The following is a 15,629-nucleotide window of genomic DNA, read 5'->3' as shown; positions in this document are numbered from 1 at the left end:
TGGGCATCCTTCCCCTTGGCATTTCCTGACTTTACAGCCTCAACATTCCTGTAATGCAGCTTTTTGTGTGAATAATAGTGAGCTGGTGCTTCTCCCAACCAGCTATAGAACAAACAGAGTCAAAAACACCCCTGCCTGGGCCTGGCTTTGTTAACAGAAACATTAATATCAACAAATGCTCAGCCCATCTGCTAGACCCTCCTTTCCCCTCTAGAGAGCCATTTCTACCTCCTTTATAGCCAAGGTGAGATAACTCACTTAGCCCTAGCTCAGCAGGCCCCACACTGGCTAACAGGTTGGGTGTGTCGCAATCTCTGCCAGCTTGGTACTGTAGGCACTGCCCGCAGGCAGGGGAGACTCGTTTCCACTGCCCGGGGTCGGTCCCGTAAGAGTTGTTCTCAAGGATGTGGCAGTGGGGTCTTTGCTTTGGGGAAGGCAGCAACCTGCATTTCGTCTCTGCTACTATTATTTGTCATGGCCGAAACAGCCTGATGGAAGAGCTGGAGGGGGGAGTGCTGGGTAGCCAGTGGCATTGCATATAGCAGGGTTCTGTGCGCCTGGCAGGGGCTGCCCTGGGTGCATGGGGCTTTGCGTCTGTTGGAGGGCTCTGCACGCCTACTGTGGGGTATCATGCATGGGGAGGAGGAGTCTGTGTGTCCCGGCGGGAGGTGCAGTGTGCGTGCCAGGGAAGCAGCAGGCATGTGGGGCAGTGCTGGGGGGCAAGCCAGGGTAGTGCTGGAATTGCTGTTAGCACATAGGCAGGCCCTGCGCTTGTGGGGCAGGGTGTGATGAAGCGGGACTGTTCTCAGTGTTTCCTCTGAATAGTGTGCGGGGTGCCTCAGTTTCCCCTATGCAGTTCTTAAGTATCTAGGTGGTGGGGTAAGGGTGTATGATTGTTGCAGAGCCCTCGAGGGCAGGTGTGTGCAGGGGGCTGGACACAGAATGGCCAACACCCTGTTTCCTGGCAACTGATGGCCTGGCCCTTGCCCGCCGGAAAGGTGAGAGCTAAAGGTGTTGGAGAACAAAGGAATCAGGTGCCCTCCTGGCCCGGAAAGGGACAAAGCCCAGAGGAGGAGGAGCGGGAGAGAGTTTCAGCTTGGGGCTGGCTGGGGACGAGGAGTGAAGTGCAGACGCGGTTCTCTGGCTCACTGCCTCCCAAAATGGACCCAGCTGAGGGGTCCTGTTCTCTGCACCTACAAGCTCCATGTTAGACCATGTTCCTGTCATCTAATAAACCTCTGTTTTACTGGCTGGCTGAGAGTCACGTCTGACTGTGAAGTTGGGGGGCAGGACCCTCTGGCTTCCCCAGGACCCCGCGTGGGCGGACTCGCTGGGGGAAGCGCACGGAGGGGCAGAGGATGCTGAATGCTCCGAGGTCAGACCCAGGAAGGGGGAAGCCGTGTGAGCTGTGTGTCCTGAAGACAGGCTGCTCCCAGAAAGGAGACTTCCCCAGAGTCCTGCCTGGCTTCGTAGGGAGCAGTTCCAGAGCATCGCCTGGGGACTCCGTGACACAGGGCTACTCCCCTCTCCTGGTTCTGTGCCTGGCGGCTAGCTCACAGTGGCACAAAGCAGCCGAGGCTGGGGGCGAGTGGCCAGCGCTGCCCACACAGGGCCCCATAAGCGTGCTCTGGAAGGGGGCTCCAAGCCCGCACTGCCCCGCCGGGGGCACATTTTCCCCATACATGCAGCCCGGCTCGGAGCCTGCGGGGCCCCTCACTGCAGCAAGGAGCTGCTGGTTGTTGCTGTCAGCCCTGCTCTCTGCATCCCCAGGCAATTAGAACCAGCTGTAAAAATATGTTTGGGGCCCAGGCCTGAGAGAGGAGTTTACTCTGCTCCCGCCCCCGCCTTCCCCGGAGCTGGGAGCTCTTCTTGTGGTGCTGCTTTCGGGTCCCTCTGGCTCTTGCGTGGCCCACAAAGGTCTCTGAGTTCAGACCCAGTGCCTGGGGCCTGGCTGCAATGCCCGGGGTTTGCATTTGCTCCCTGGAACCGGCACAGGCCAGTCGGAAGCAGCAGCGCCTCCCCTCTGTTCCTGGGATCTTCTTTCCTCTGGGGCCTGATGCGTGGCTGGCGGCCTCACCCGGCCCCAGCAAGAGCCCCCGCTCTCCCCAAGCCAGCCAGCTGGTCCTGCAGCCACTCCTGTTCCCAGCCTCTTGGTGAGTGAGCCTGCGCGATGGGGGGCTCTGGGCTGGCCCGTTAGCCCTGGGGTCTGGCGCTGGTCCCAGCGGCTTTATTACAGACATGACACAGTGGCACATAAAACATTGCTGCAATCATTTATTTGTACGTCAGTGGCCCCGAGTGACCCCGGGTGATATCAGGCCCCCTTGTGCTGGGCACTGCCCGTTGGAAGAGTCTGAGCACACGATCCAGCCGGGCAGGCCAGCCGACGTGTGGGGAGGGGAAGGAGAGCGGCGGGGAGGGGCCGGAACTTGCCCAAGGTCACCCAGCTAGTCTGTGGAGTGCTGGGGAAATAACCCAGGTCTCCCGAGTCCCAGCCCAGTGCTCTGGCTGCTGGTTTTGTGATGGGTCAAATGTGCCCATCAGAACGGCTCTAAGCAGGTATAAAACCACGTTAACTCCCCCCGCCCCCCGTACTCCATGAGGTTTTCTGAAATCTCCTTCACTGCTCCTTACCCAGGGGGTAAAGCCTGGGGAGAACCTTGACAGAAATGCCCCAATGCTTTATTCCTCCTGGTTCAGAATAACAACACTGAGCACTCATACAGCCCAGAGCCACAGCAACCCTCTGCCCCTCGCCACCCGCTCTGAGAGAGGCAACGAACTCCCCTGTTTCCAGACAGGGAAACTGAGGCACAGAAGAGCTCAGTGACTTGCCTTTGGTCACGTGGTCAGTAACGGGTGGGAGCAGAGGAAAGGGGTACAGTACAGACCAGTGATGCTTTGCTATAGTAAAACCACTTGGTTCAAGGCAGAGCGTCTGGACGGGCTGCAGACATCTGCTGTCCTTTGTCTGATCAGCAGGCACTGCTCTCCAGCCACCCCCGAACCAGGTAAAAACAAATCAGCTCCTCTCAGGTAGCCCGTGTTCCTTTAACCAGGCACTGGCAAAATCAATTCGATCTGAGAACAGCTGTATGGCAAAGACTTAACCATGGCTAAACAGCCAGTCTGCTGGATGCCAGCGAGGTGGAGAAGTCCCCGAACTGTTGGACAGCAAGCTGGGGTGTGCAGCAACTGGCTGCCACAGAATCTGAGCAATGAAAGATGGGAAAGAGCCATCAGGACATCTAATTCCCACGCTTGGTCCTAGACCACGTAATCACAGGTTCAACAGCTTTGTGTGTTGGCTTTCCCAGAGAGCTGGGGCCAGATCCTCCGCTGATGGAAACTGATGTCGCGGCATTAAGTGAAATGCTGCCCCTATTGAAGACAATGGGAGTTTTGCCATTGACTTCAATGAGGCTGAAGTTTCACCCTTTGTATTTATCATTTGATTTAAGGGCGATGCTGATTTACATCAGCTGAGGAGCTGGCCCTTAACTTCCACTCTCCTGCTTGCAGCGTAATCTGGGTGATTAGAGTGATGCCAGCACCTCACAGCTAGCGTGGGAATATTGACTGGAAGTGAATTTCAAACTCCATATTCAAGTGTGTGCAGCTGACCCTAATTTGCACTCATCCCGCCAGGCACCAGAAGAAATGTTCTGTGACCTCGCTACATGCCATCCAACCTAACCGATGCTGGTCGCAACTCCGAGATAAAGGGTTCTCTGTGAAACAGCTTGCAAATGGCCTCCAAGAACAAAGTGGCTCAGGAATAACTTTAAATAATCATTAAATCCATGAAAATCACCAGGCATTTGCCCACAGGAAAAAAGGCAATGTTTGTCACATGATTTTCTGTAAACTATTTGTTCAGCTCTTCTTATAACCAGTGATTACAGTGTGTGAGGAAACACTCCCTTTTTATGCAGAACTATGCTCCATCTGGCTGTCAAGAAAAGGAATTATTCAGCCTGCTTGAGTTCTGTATTGATCTGGCCGTGCAGGATTTGTCCCTATAAAATGCATCAAATCATATTTTAGGTCACTAAGTTTTTTTTTAAATTCTAGTTCTGAAGATGATTGATTTAATGCTTTGTTACAATTTAGGGTTCTGTGGTGATAGAGGCCCGTATTTTAAGGTGTCGTTATGGGTTTGGATAAAATGCTGCATCGCTAGTGGTTTTAAAGTTTTCTATTAAATTTTCCAGCAACTAAACTGATAAATTTTCTTAGATTACCATGAAAAACGATCAAGCAAATAAACAAAACAAACCCCCCAGCAAACCCACAGCCCCATTCCTGCGCTCGTCTCCCAGGGACAAGAGTTACCGTCTGTGTATCTAGCAGGGGTTAGTCTGTCATTTCGGTAGGATGCACGTCGTGCTGCTGATTACGAATCTCACATTTTTATTGTGTCTGTTTTTGTTGTCCAAACCAAACTCCCCAGTGAGTGCGGCTCAAATTATGTGTAAATATAATCTGACAGGAAAGTATTTTCTGGAGATAACCCCACTTTCTTATCTCTCTGTTTACAGTCTGTTGTATCTCCAGTTTGGGCTGGGTAGTTGCAATCAATACAATATGCTCCTATAGCTGAGATGTGTATTTATCTGTGTCTGCCCTTTCTATCTGAAAACTATATTACACATGTGAGGGCAGAATAAAAAATAAAACCGTCATGTTTCCTGAAATGCATTTAACGCTTTAAAGAGATGCAGATGCGTTTCTCCTTCAGCAGATGCTAAGCAGGGAAAGGAATGTTAGCAGAATCCGGGGACTTCTTGTTATCTGTCACTTTTAAGTTTTTAACACAGTTTGATTTGAATACATTAATTACACTGTTATTTAAACCGTCTGGGATATTTCTGCTTTAAACATTCAAATATCTGTGCTTGTTGCTGAACTAAAGCTGTTTGTTATGATTCTCCCCCCCCCCCCCCCATCTATCTGCAATATGCACATATATCCTATCTGTCCAGATCTAAATAAAAAGTCTAGGGGGGTTATGTGTTGAGATGTTACCCTGGTATTTCCTGAAAGAAAGTATTTATGGGAGTTTGCTTGGATAAAATTTCTTTCATTTAGCTTCCCAGGTGTACAATCGTGAAGTCAATTTCAATTAAAATGGAAATATTGCACTAATCCTAGCCTTAGTTTAATGCCCTCCATGTAGACTATGCTAGAGATCGTTCAATCATAAAGTTAAGCATCTCAAAAGCTAACTCAGTTATTTTTTCACTTTAAAAAGCCATTTGTCTATTTTCACGCAAGTTCATAAAATAACAGGCTTAGTTTGTACAAAATTAAGTGATTTTTGGCTAAATGTTTGACCAAAAAACCTAGCACTCCTAGCGCATCTACATTGCATTCAGTTCTCTGGACGCCAGACGGCTTCCTTCCTAGAAGGTTTAATCATATCGATTGTAATTTCTTCTGCCTAAACACCAAACACACCCCAAACACTCTGCCTTTGAATGAACTCTCAGCAGCTTCTTTTCACCGGCCTAGGTTTAGAAAAATAAACTTTAAAACCTGAATTTCTAAAGATTTGTAATCCTGCCACTCCACCTGCAAAAATCTCCCTCCGTGGCTCTCGACCATTCTGAATAATATTAGTTATTTCTGTTTGGCTGCAGCTACAAAATACCTTTCCAGTTCTCTCTGCTGGCTGTGGCGACATCTTCCAGGTTCATTCCGATTTTGTTTGTATTTATTTCAAATAGTTTTTCCTTAAGTGCTGCTCAGTGGAAAAATTTTTTGGATCATTGCAATATTTCTTTTAGTAAGAAAAATGGTGTCATGTTTTCAGTCCAACGCTACGTTTTTTTTTTACTCAGCCACTGTGCGCCGACCTTTTAAATTTGCCTCAACTGTTCGCTTCCTTCCGCCATGATAAGTTTCTCCTTCCTTGAGTCTGTGGTGTGTACTGGGATGCGAAAGGCTCTCGATGTCAGATGCCTCCCTCCATTCTTCAGGCTGCAAGCTTCCAGGTAAAGCACGTTCCACCAATTTGGGGCTTGATTTTTGCGTGTGTGTTTGTGCAGCTTCTTTAAAGCAATTTTTTCCCCTGGCATGTGTCTCAGTTGTTCGGCGTGTTCGCATGAAATGTGTGAATCAGCACCGTCTGAGCCGAGGTGGGTGCGTGTGGGGGAATAAAGATGCCAGCGTGCCAAGAGTCCAGATGTAGTGTGAACTGAGCAGCCCTTGGAGACAGTCCCAGCTCTGCAGTGGGTAGAGAAGTGGCAGCCTTCCAAAGCCATCACAGCTTTTATTCATAGTCTGTACAACAGATACATAACGTCTCTCTGGGCAGCGCCAGGCATGGATGGACGAGGGGAGAGTTTTGAAGGAGTGGGAAAGCACAACTTGGGAAATGGGGTTCTCAGCAATATTTGGGTTGGTTGGTTTTTTTAGGGGGGGAAAATGTTGAGTGGAATCTGCCCTGGCTTGGTGCAAATTTCCGCTGTGAGTCTGCTGACGTCACTGCCAGTCACAATGGGCTGAATGTATTTTGCAGTGTGTAGTTGCAGAGCATTTACTGCGGAGTCTGTGACCTGGTTTTCTTCTCTCCTGCAGCAAGGAGTTCTCTCATAAATTCTAAGTCATAATCCAGCACAGCTCCCAGGGCCAGGGCTGCTGTGACAGACCCAGTTTGTCCTCAGTTTCATATTCCCTTTTTCTTCCTCCAAAATTCCTCTCTTCGTCTTTGAATGGAAATGCCTCTGTGAAGTCGATCAATGCCTGCTCATTTGAGAGGTAAACGAGAGTTGAATAATTAGTAATGATGCATTCGGTGGCAAAATTTCTCTGCTTGAATTTATATCAACTCCGCTCTTGCGCATTGCATCTGGGCCAGGCTTTGAGAGTGAGCAGTGGTGCTGAGATGCAGCACAAAGGACAGTGAGGCAGAAAGCAGGAGCTCCAGACAACACTTGGGCATCTTTTCTGGCACGGGTTCTTTCCCTTTTGATAACCTCCCTTATTTGGGGGGGAGGGGACTGGAGCAGGATTAGACATTTGCAGGCAGTTTGTTTTTCCATCAACATTTTGTGTGTGTGTGCGTCCAGGCTTTTGTCGCCCTTTTGTGAGTGGAATGGTTGTTTGGTAGCAATGAGCGAGGGCTCCTTGCCAAGTTTGCCTAATTAAGATTAAGTATATGCAGATTTGCCTTGTTTTCAGCTAATGACAGCTGCAAACAATTATTTGTCATGCTTGCTGATTGTTGATTGGTAAAGGGAAGGCCATGCGAGAATTGTGTGCGTTCTTCCTTTGTATTGTGGCGCTCCCGGTTGTACAGTCAGGCGCGGATATGTGTGCAGGAGGCGTATTCCCTTTCAGGAGTCTGGGGTTTGCTTAGAATTCAGCCTCTGCCCTTAACAGTTTGTGGTTTTAGGAGCAGAGGTGCCATGTTAGATGTGTCTGAAAGGTGCTGCGGTAACTAAGTTTGGCGTTATTTGTGCAGCCCTGTCTGCATCGGGGCATTTTTATTGATCGGGCGTTTTTTTCACCCTGTGATCAGGACAGACACATCTTGATATTTTCACAGGAAGATAATAAGGGTGTTTTCAAATGTATCTGATGTTTTTGGTTTTCAAGCCAGCAGCCTTCATCAATGTTCTGCAAACGGGGAACCAAAGCAGAGGCTAACCGAGTTAGGATGCTGTAGTTCTGCACTGAAAGCTTTTAGCTTCACAACGGAGGGCAAGTGCCTCTCAGTAAGCACCTTGGCATCTCCCCAGAGTGCCTGGGCTGCTTTAGGACATCCTGCTAAAGAGCTTGATTTTTTATTTTGTTGTTATGCTGATGGAAGGAGAGAGCCCTTCAGACAAAAGACTGAGAGAACAACACACGCTGTGCTGCAAATGAAAACACTCATGGAAATGAGGATACATTGGAAACCACAGTGTTTGCAGGGATACATTTTATTCTAAATAAATCCCTCTCTTTAGTATGTGCCTCCTAGTTTTGCACGTTCCTAGAGATGTTCTCTCTGGTTTTGTTTGTAGTCTCTCACAGCACTGAGGATCTGGCTGAAGACAGGAGATACAGAAGTCGGTCTTCAGATGTGTCTGAAATTTCTCATAGTGTATTTTGAGTCTCTCTCAGCTGTTTTCAGCCAAGATGCAATTTAAAATACATCCAGGAAAATGGAAATGTTCAGGGGGAAAAATTTTGAAAATGTGTCTCCAGTTAACTCCTTGGTTGCAGCCCCATGCCTGTGGGATCGAGGAATTCCAACCACTTCTGAAAACCACAAGAAACATTAATTGCTTGCTGTTTTTCATGTGGATTTTAGAGCTCCAGAGATTCTTGGTGCTCTGCTTGGTGTTTGTTTAAAATGCCAGCACCTGCCCATGGCATCTGTTGCTGTGGTTAGTGACCTAGCTTCATATATTTGCGAGTATTTCGGTGCTTGCAGTGTAATTCACAGTGTGCTGGTGACACATCTTGCCAGTAGCTACAAACGTACTTTTGTACACTGCTGTCCTGGCAATAAGTCACGTAAAGAACAGTTTGCTAGTTTAGTTTCACGTTTTAATACTTTCATACAGGCTTTGAGAGTAACAAGCAGAAAGGAAACGCATAATTCCCCTTCCCTTAACTCTTCCTTGGTTGTTGTGGAGGTAGAACTCAATCCAGCGTTCATTAACACTGCCGGACTCAGTTGCTAGGAATGACAGAACTTTCGGGCTGTCAGCAGGTAACAGTGCGTTCCTTTAACAATTCAGTCTAGAAAACCCACTTCCAAAGCCTTTGGTCTCTGTGCTCCTCCTAATCCAGGCTGACTTCGAGTGACTTGCTGGCTAGCTGGGAGGTGCAGGATAATTGGAGAGTTCACGTGAAGCAAGGCTCAAAGTTATGCAGTGGAAACAAATGGTGAAACAGCAGCTGCACAGATATAGCTATCCTCAGGGGAGACGTCTCGAAGATTTCCTGCAAAGACTGATTGAGATATTGAATAGCCCAAAACTATTTGTGATCAGTGGTCAGGTCTCAGCTGCCATTTTCCCTGGGATCCCACTGCAGCTAACTGCAGTTTGTGAGCAAGGGGCGTTTGTTACCCTGACTGACAAACTCCAGGATTCTGCTGCTTCTCCCAAGCTGGGGTGTGCTCACTATCTCTGGACGTCGTCTGAGCTGGGCTTAGTTTAGTTTTCTGAGGGAAAGGAATTGACGCACCGGGAGCCCCTTGTGCAGGATGTTGTAGGCTCCAGAGTTATCGTAACCCAAGTGCTGCCCAAAGACTGTGTCAAATTATTTCTGCTTCTAAAGCAGCCGTTTCTGTGGAGGGTGCCTCATGCACAGTACAAGGTGGTGCTTCCTGGCAGGCATCAGCTGGTTGTGAGGAAGAAGGGAGAGCTTCCAGGTGGGATTTCGAGAACAGCATGGCTGCTGGGGAGCAGGAGGGAGCCCCAGATCAGTGGGGCAACACCGGATTCTGGAGATGCGCTGAGTGGGAGCAGACAGGAGGGAGGAAAGGTGGGACTTGGTGGAGAGCCGGGAGGCTGTTCCAGGCATGATGGTAGGGTGCTAGGGGGCATGAGGCCTAGGGGGGAAGAGACAAATGGAGCAGGCTGGGGGAAGGCCCTAGAAGGGGAAGAAGGGAGCAAAGTGCTAGGTGGGGGCTGTGTTGCATCAGGCCTCATGGACCTTACAAGTATATGGGGAAAACCCCAGTATACAAGTGAATCCTCCTATGATTGGCTGCCTTCCCCATTATCCCACCTCTTGGAGAAGGCAGCCAACCAGAGCTGTTGTTTGTGGTGAGGGACAGCCTGGTCCCCCAGCATCTGCTGCCCCCCGCCTCACAGCAGAACTGTTGATGTGGGGCAGGGGCCAGGAGGGACAGCAGCTGGCACACACCTGCCAACAGCTGTGGGGGGCAGGGGCAGGATTCCTTAGGGGGGTGCTTGTGGGCATTGTAGAATTCATTGAGGGGCTGTGTATGCAGGGGGAGAGCGGCGTTATTTGAAGGCCCTGGTGGGGTTTGTGTAATTGGGGTGTTTGGAGCAGAGGAGACTTTATTGATGGGGTGGGTTGCGATAGAATTACTGGTGGGGCCATGGGGGTGTCATTGAATGAATTGAAGGCTGTGGGGGGATGTTGTAGAATTAATTGGGGGCCCTGTGTATGCAATAGAGGGGTCTTGCTGGGGGGACAGAATTGGTGTTCGGGGGCAGCTAATTGGTGGTGGTTTAAGGAGTCAAACTGATTTTTGGGAGGGGGGGAGGCTGGAATTCAGGTAGCAGGGGAAGAAGATGAAGGAAATCGCTCCTACCTACAATCCATGCTCTCCTCCCTGGGGATCGCTCCTCCGTTTTCTCCCCTGTGTTATGATGGGAAGAGGGATAAGAAGCATTGAGGGAGGAGTGCCCGGCTCCAGGCGAGAGCAGCCAGCAGCCAGAGCCCATAGGCACAGCCCAGGGTTACAGCGGGGAGTGGGGGGCGAGGCATTCCCGCTCCTCTCCTGTGGTGTGTTTGGGGGCCCCCAGTGAGACACGCACTCCCCTCCCCGTACCCTGGGGCTCCCTGCCTAAGCTACCGGGGAGGAGCAAGATGGCCCTATACCATTACCGCCCAGTGCCCATGTATGTCTCTGCTGGGTGTGTCCAACATTAGCAGCTGGGTGGGTGAGGAAGAGGCTCTTGAATCTGACACTGCAGCACACAGAGACCCATGGAAAGTGCAGCGGGGGAGGCGTGCCATGGGGAAACCAGCTGCCTTTAGCAGCCAGGCTTTGGCCACCCCTGAGAGGCAGGCATCAGGACAGTGACGGCTCTGAGAGGAGATGGGGGCTGGGGTGGGGATGGCCAGGTCTCGGTTCCTGGAGCAAGAGAACAGGCTGGACCCGACTGAGTGTGAAGAGCAGAAACCTGGCAAGCCCAATAGCCCCTGATGGAAGGGAGGGGAACCGATTTTGGCGTGAGTATGGATTTCAGTGGAAGTGTGGGCTAGGGAAGGAGAAAAGCTGGCAAAGCCCTGGAGACAGGTTCCGTGGCCCCCTGGCAGGGGACATGTGCGAGGAGAGAGACATTTCAGGGTCAAAAGTGACGCAGTATTTCATTGGAGCCAGGGCATTTTCCGCACACACAGAGTGAAAGGGGCGACTTGCCTTTTAAACGAGCTGCTTGTTGCTTTAACGCACTCGGCACTTGTCAGCCGCACTGTATTGACGCCGGCGGTCAGAGATGGAGCAATGACTCTTCCCCGGGGCCCTGACATTCGTACAGCGCATCCTCTGAGAGCTGCACCCGGGGCAGTGACATCCTGATGTGCTTTGCTAAGCACCTATCCCGCTCACTGGCTGGCTGTTTGTGACCCCTTTCTGCTGTCCTATCTGGCACGCACGGATGCTCTCATACGCTCCCTTCCCACTGACGCCCGGCTGGGGCCTTCACCTCGGTGGTGCAGTTGGTTTCATGCATGGTGCAGGGCCATGAAGCCGCGCTCTGGATTTGTGGCCAGGGAATAATGCGTTTGGTACAGATGCTTGTCCGTTCTGGAGAACAACTTGCAGCACTGTCCTAGCAGTAGACACGCACAGTCCTGCGTGGGCCTGTCCTTTATCCACGGCTTGCCCTCTGCTCTCGCAATGAGCTTTACAGTTCGCTCCTTCCGGCTACATCTAAAGGGAAGGGAACAGGCTCTGATATTCCTTGATAGCTCATCCCACCTGAGCATCTCACAGCTCTCTGCAAGCCCCAGATATGCCTCACAGCTCCTGTCCCACAGGCAGCTGTCGTTAGCAGGGCTGGATTAAGGTGCTCTGGGGCCTTAGGCATACCACAAAAGAGGTGGGTAAATGGTTTGGGCCCGCTGCACTCTTTCCATTCTGCCACACACACAACCTGCTGCTGGGTTGAGGTTAAGTGGCAGGGCCAGAGCAGCAAGTCTTGGAGTTAACCACCATTGCAATGCATGGGGCAGTTTCCCTTCTCTGAGCTATTGTTTCAGGCTCTCTGCAGACCCAGGCAGGCGTCCCTGTGTCTGTTCTGCTTGGGTAACCTTTCTGAGCTTTTCTTCTCAACCATGAGGGATAGAAGCTTAATGAAAGCAGAATTTGTGATGTAATCACACGGGTCCAGGAGCAGGGACCTCATTCTGACCTGAACTTTAGCTCTAATTTACAGATAAGAAAACTGAGGTTCAGGGAGATTGACTTACCCCAGGTCACACCATGATTTCTGTGTCATATCCAGATCTACAACCCAGAACCCCTGCTGCCAGCGTCCTAGCTCATCCACAAGGCCGTTCTGCCTTTCTCCTTCAGGAACATAGGAGCTTCTCCATCAGGTCAGAGCTCCGGGCAGCCTGGCTCCGGAAGTTACTAATATCTGCTTCCAATGAAGGCAAAATGCCCCCAGTGAACCTAGGCAGTTGTGTGATGCAGGAGGAGAATTCCTAGCTGGCCCTGCCTGCTCGCAATCCATGAACACCCTGACCTATCTGTTTTCTTAGCTGAAGAGCTACAAATGCTGTCACTGCCCCTAAAAATATTCAGCCCAAATTAAAATCTAGGCACCTTTTTACTGACCTCTGGCTGTGTACTCTGCACACCTAATTTTCCACCTTTACAGTTTGGACAGCACACTCTTTACACTCAATGTCACTTATCCAAATATTCAGATGCTTCCGAGTCTATATTTGGAAAGTTCCTATTTTGACTTGGATTTTCGTTAATAATTATTTGCTTTGACTGAAGAAACTGTTATATTTAAATAATACATTTTTTGCCAAAATGCTGTCACAGCAAAGCTGCTTTCCCTTTAGGAACCTCCAAACATGGGCTTCCTTCCAAACCCTTCACCAATCTCATTCTGTTGGCTTTGCGTACCTTGTATTTTTTATTTCTGCTCTTCCCTTCAAGTGATGTGATCAGAGGACAAACTGTGGTAGCAGGATTCGAGACGAGATGCTGGATGGATGGTGACTCGTCATCAGATCAGACAGGAGGGCAGGGCACTCAATAGAGAAGATAAAATAAGAGGTTTTCACTGTCACCAAATTAGTCTTTTCTCGTTGTCTTTAAGTTTAGCAGAGCTGAGGGTCTCTGCTGGAGCCCCCTCCAATATGGCGTTACCCTGGTTTGTTTTCTTATTATTCATAACAACAAAGAAGCCTCTGCCAGGTAAGGAAGTAGCAATACAAGGGTTAGGGTTATTTACAACGTCTATCTACAAACATAGGGAAGAAAAATTTGCATTTGCACTAGGAAGAACAGTGACAACAAAGAAAACTTCCGAAAGAACCAGCCCATAATCACAGACAGCCACACCAACCGGCAGCTGTGCTGAATTGTAGACCGCTACACCAGCTGGTGGTTGCATTGAATTATAGACAGCAGCCATGTCCTTATTTCAAATCCTCATGTAGGTTTCCCTCTCCCTCCCCACAACCACCAAACTGTCCTGAGATGTCTTGAGATAACCACGTCTTGGTAGCTGCAGCATCCTGACCTGCTACTGCCTTCTGGGGAGGGAAAGCCGAACCTTCAGGCTCAGGTCAGTGCTCAGCCCATCAGTGCACACACCAAGGGAACAGGTACTTCACTCCCACTCCAGGCATAAGATCCACCCAGCCTGGACTAACTGGCCTTTCTTTCTGCCCAAGAAAGCTTCTAGAATCTGGGTCTCATGAGTTTCTTGTCAGATTGCACATGGGCGGGATACCTCTTATGGCACCTACCTGCTAAATCAGAGGTGGGCAAACTACGGCCCACTGGCCACATCCGGCCCGCAGGACCCTCCTGCCTGGCCCCTGAGCTCCTGGCCCGGGAGGCTCACCCCCGCCCCTCCCCCACTGTCCCCTTCCCCTCCAGCCTCACCTCGCCGCTCTGCCAGCGCAATGTTCTGGGTGGCCAGGCAGTGCAGCTGCAGAGCCATGGCCTGTCATGCCACCAGCCACCGGTGCGCCGGGCAGGGGGCAGGGAGCAGGGGGGGTTGGACAGAGGGCAGGGGAGTTGGGGAGTAGTCAGGGGGCAGGGCGGTGGATAGGGGTCGGGGCAGTCAGAGGGCGGGGAACAGGGGGGTTGGATTGGGCAGAGGTCCCAGGGGGGCAGTCAGGAATGGGGCGGGAGGGTTGGATGGGGCAGCGGGGGCCAGTCAGGGTTGGGGGGCCCGGAGATGGTTAGGGGACAGGGAGCAGTGGTTGGGGCAGGAGTCCCAGGGGGGCTGTCAGGGAACGGGGGGGTTGGATGGGGCAGGAGTCCTGGGGGGGCTGTCAGAGATCAGAGTGATTGCAACAACTATAGGGGAATCTCTCTCCTCTTGTTGGTAAGACATTCACATGGTCATTCAGCGAGAACTTGCAGTCTTTTGAGAATGTCTATATCCAGAGAGTCAGTGTGGCTTCTGCACTGGTAGATCAACTATTGATGTGGTCTTTACACTAAGGCAACTGCAAGAAAAGTGTCAAGAACAGGGAAAATCTCTCTGCGTGGCCTTCATCGATCTTACAAAGGCTTCTGACCTGGTCAGCAGAAAGGGTCTTTTACAATTGCTAGAGAGAATTGGTTGTCCCCTAGTGCTCCTCAGAGTGATTCAGTTTTTCCATGATGGCATGAAGGCTACAGTCCAGTATGATGGTGATCAATCTGACAGCTTTGAAATCCACAATATTGTCAGACAGGGAATGTGTTCTGGCACCAACGCTCCCCGGTATGTTGTTCTCATCTAGCACCAAGGATGTACGTCTCCATCAGATGGAAATCTCTTCTACGCTGCAAGTCCAACTGCAAAAAGCAAAGTCAATCACCTGCTGATAGAGCTATTTCTTTTTGCTGACAATGCATTGCTCGTTGCATACAGTGAAGAGGGGCTGCAGCAACTTTGCACGAGTTTGTAATGAATTCAAACTAGCCATCAATCTAAAGAAGACCGTGATTATGGTGCAAGGTGCGTTGACTGCACCAGAAGATTTATTGGCTAGCACCATGCAAGAAGTTGTGCCCAAGTTCTGCTGTCTAGGATTGCCTGTATCAGATAACAGTCCTAGATGACAAGCTTAATTCTCACATCAGAAAGGCAGCCACCACGTTTGTCCAGCTGACCAGGCGCACATGCTGTCTTCACTATATTCTAAACATCAAGCAAGAAAGCAAAGTTCCTGAGACTGAAATACTAGAGAACACACAATTACCAAGTCTAATCACTGTTCTCAAACACAGACATCCCCCATGGCTTTGTCGTCTGCACCGCGTGGATGATGGACGTATCCAAAGGACGTTCTCTATGGGGAACTGGCAGATGCCCCAAGGCCGACTTAGGCTCTGGTTCCAGGACATTTGCGAGAGGGACTTGAGACCGTTCAGCATCGGCTCCGCAAGCTGGCTGGATGTAGCTAGCAACAGGCTACGCAAGAGGGCTGTGCTGTGCCAGGGAGTCAAAGGGGCTGAAGAGAGGTGGTGGAGAGAGGGAAGGGAAAAGCACAGCAGGCCCCAAGCGCTAGTAGTGTTCTGGCCTGTCTTCTGGCACTTTACCCCTGTGCTGTTTGTGGCAAGGGCTGTGATTCGAGAACTGGACTTTTTAGCCACTCGCGATGCTGTAGGACGACCTGCAGTAGCTTTGGCGTTTACACCATCGTCTTTCAAGCCGGACGGCTGCCATTCAGTGGTTTTTTGACAT

General features: G+C 50.5%; 1 protein-coding gene across 3 annotated transcripts in view; it reads left to right on the top strand.

The window, feature by feature from the left end:
* The first annotated feature begins 5,922 nt into the window (after positions 1-5,922).
* The window catches only part of TNRC6A (trinucleotide repeat containing adaptor 6A), a 189,630-nt gene continuing 179,923 nt past the window's right edge, over positions 5,923-15,629 (top strand). Inside the window, exon 1 of one of the 3 annotated variants that reach the window (XM_048865728.2) lies at positions 5,923-5,996. In XM_048865728.2, coding sequence (XP_048721685.1) covers positions 5,961-5,996 — 36 coding nt within the window. In that variant the 5' untranslated portion in view covers positions 5,923-5,960. Of the gene's footprint in view, positions 5,997-6,625; positions 6,763-15,629 lie in introns of those variants that run through there. The other 2 variants (XM_048865727.2, XM_048865726.2) reach the window with 2 other exon arrangements.

This window comes from Caretta caretta, chromosome 10 (genome assembly GCF_965140235.1).
Source record: "Caretta caretta isolate rCarCar2 chromosome 10, rCarCar1.hap1, whole genome shotgun sequence".
Classification (NCBI taxonomy): Eukaryota; Metazoa; Chordata; order Testudines; family Cheloniidae; genus Caretta; species Caretta caretta.
Note: the sequence above shows the minus strand (reverse complement) of the source record. Positions and strands in the feature narration are given on the sequence as shown.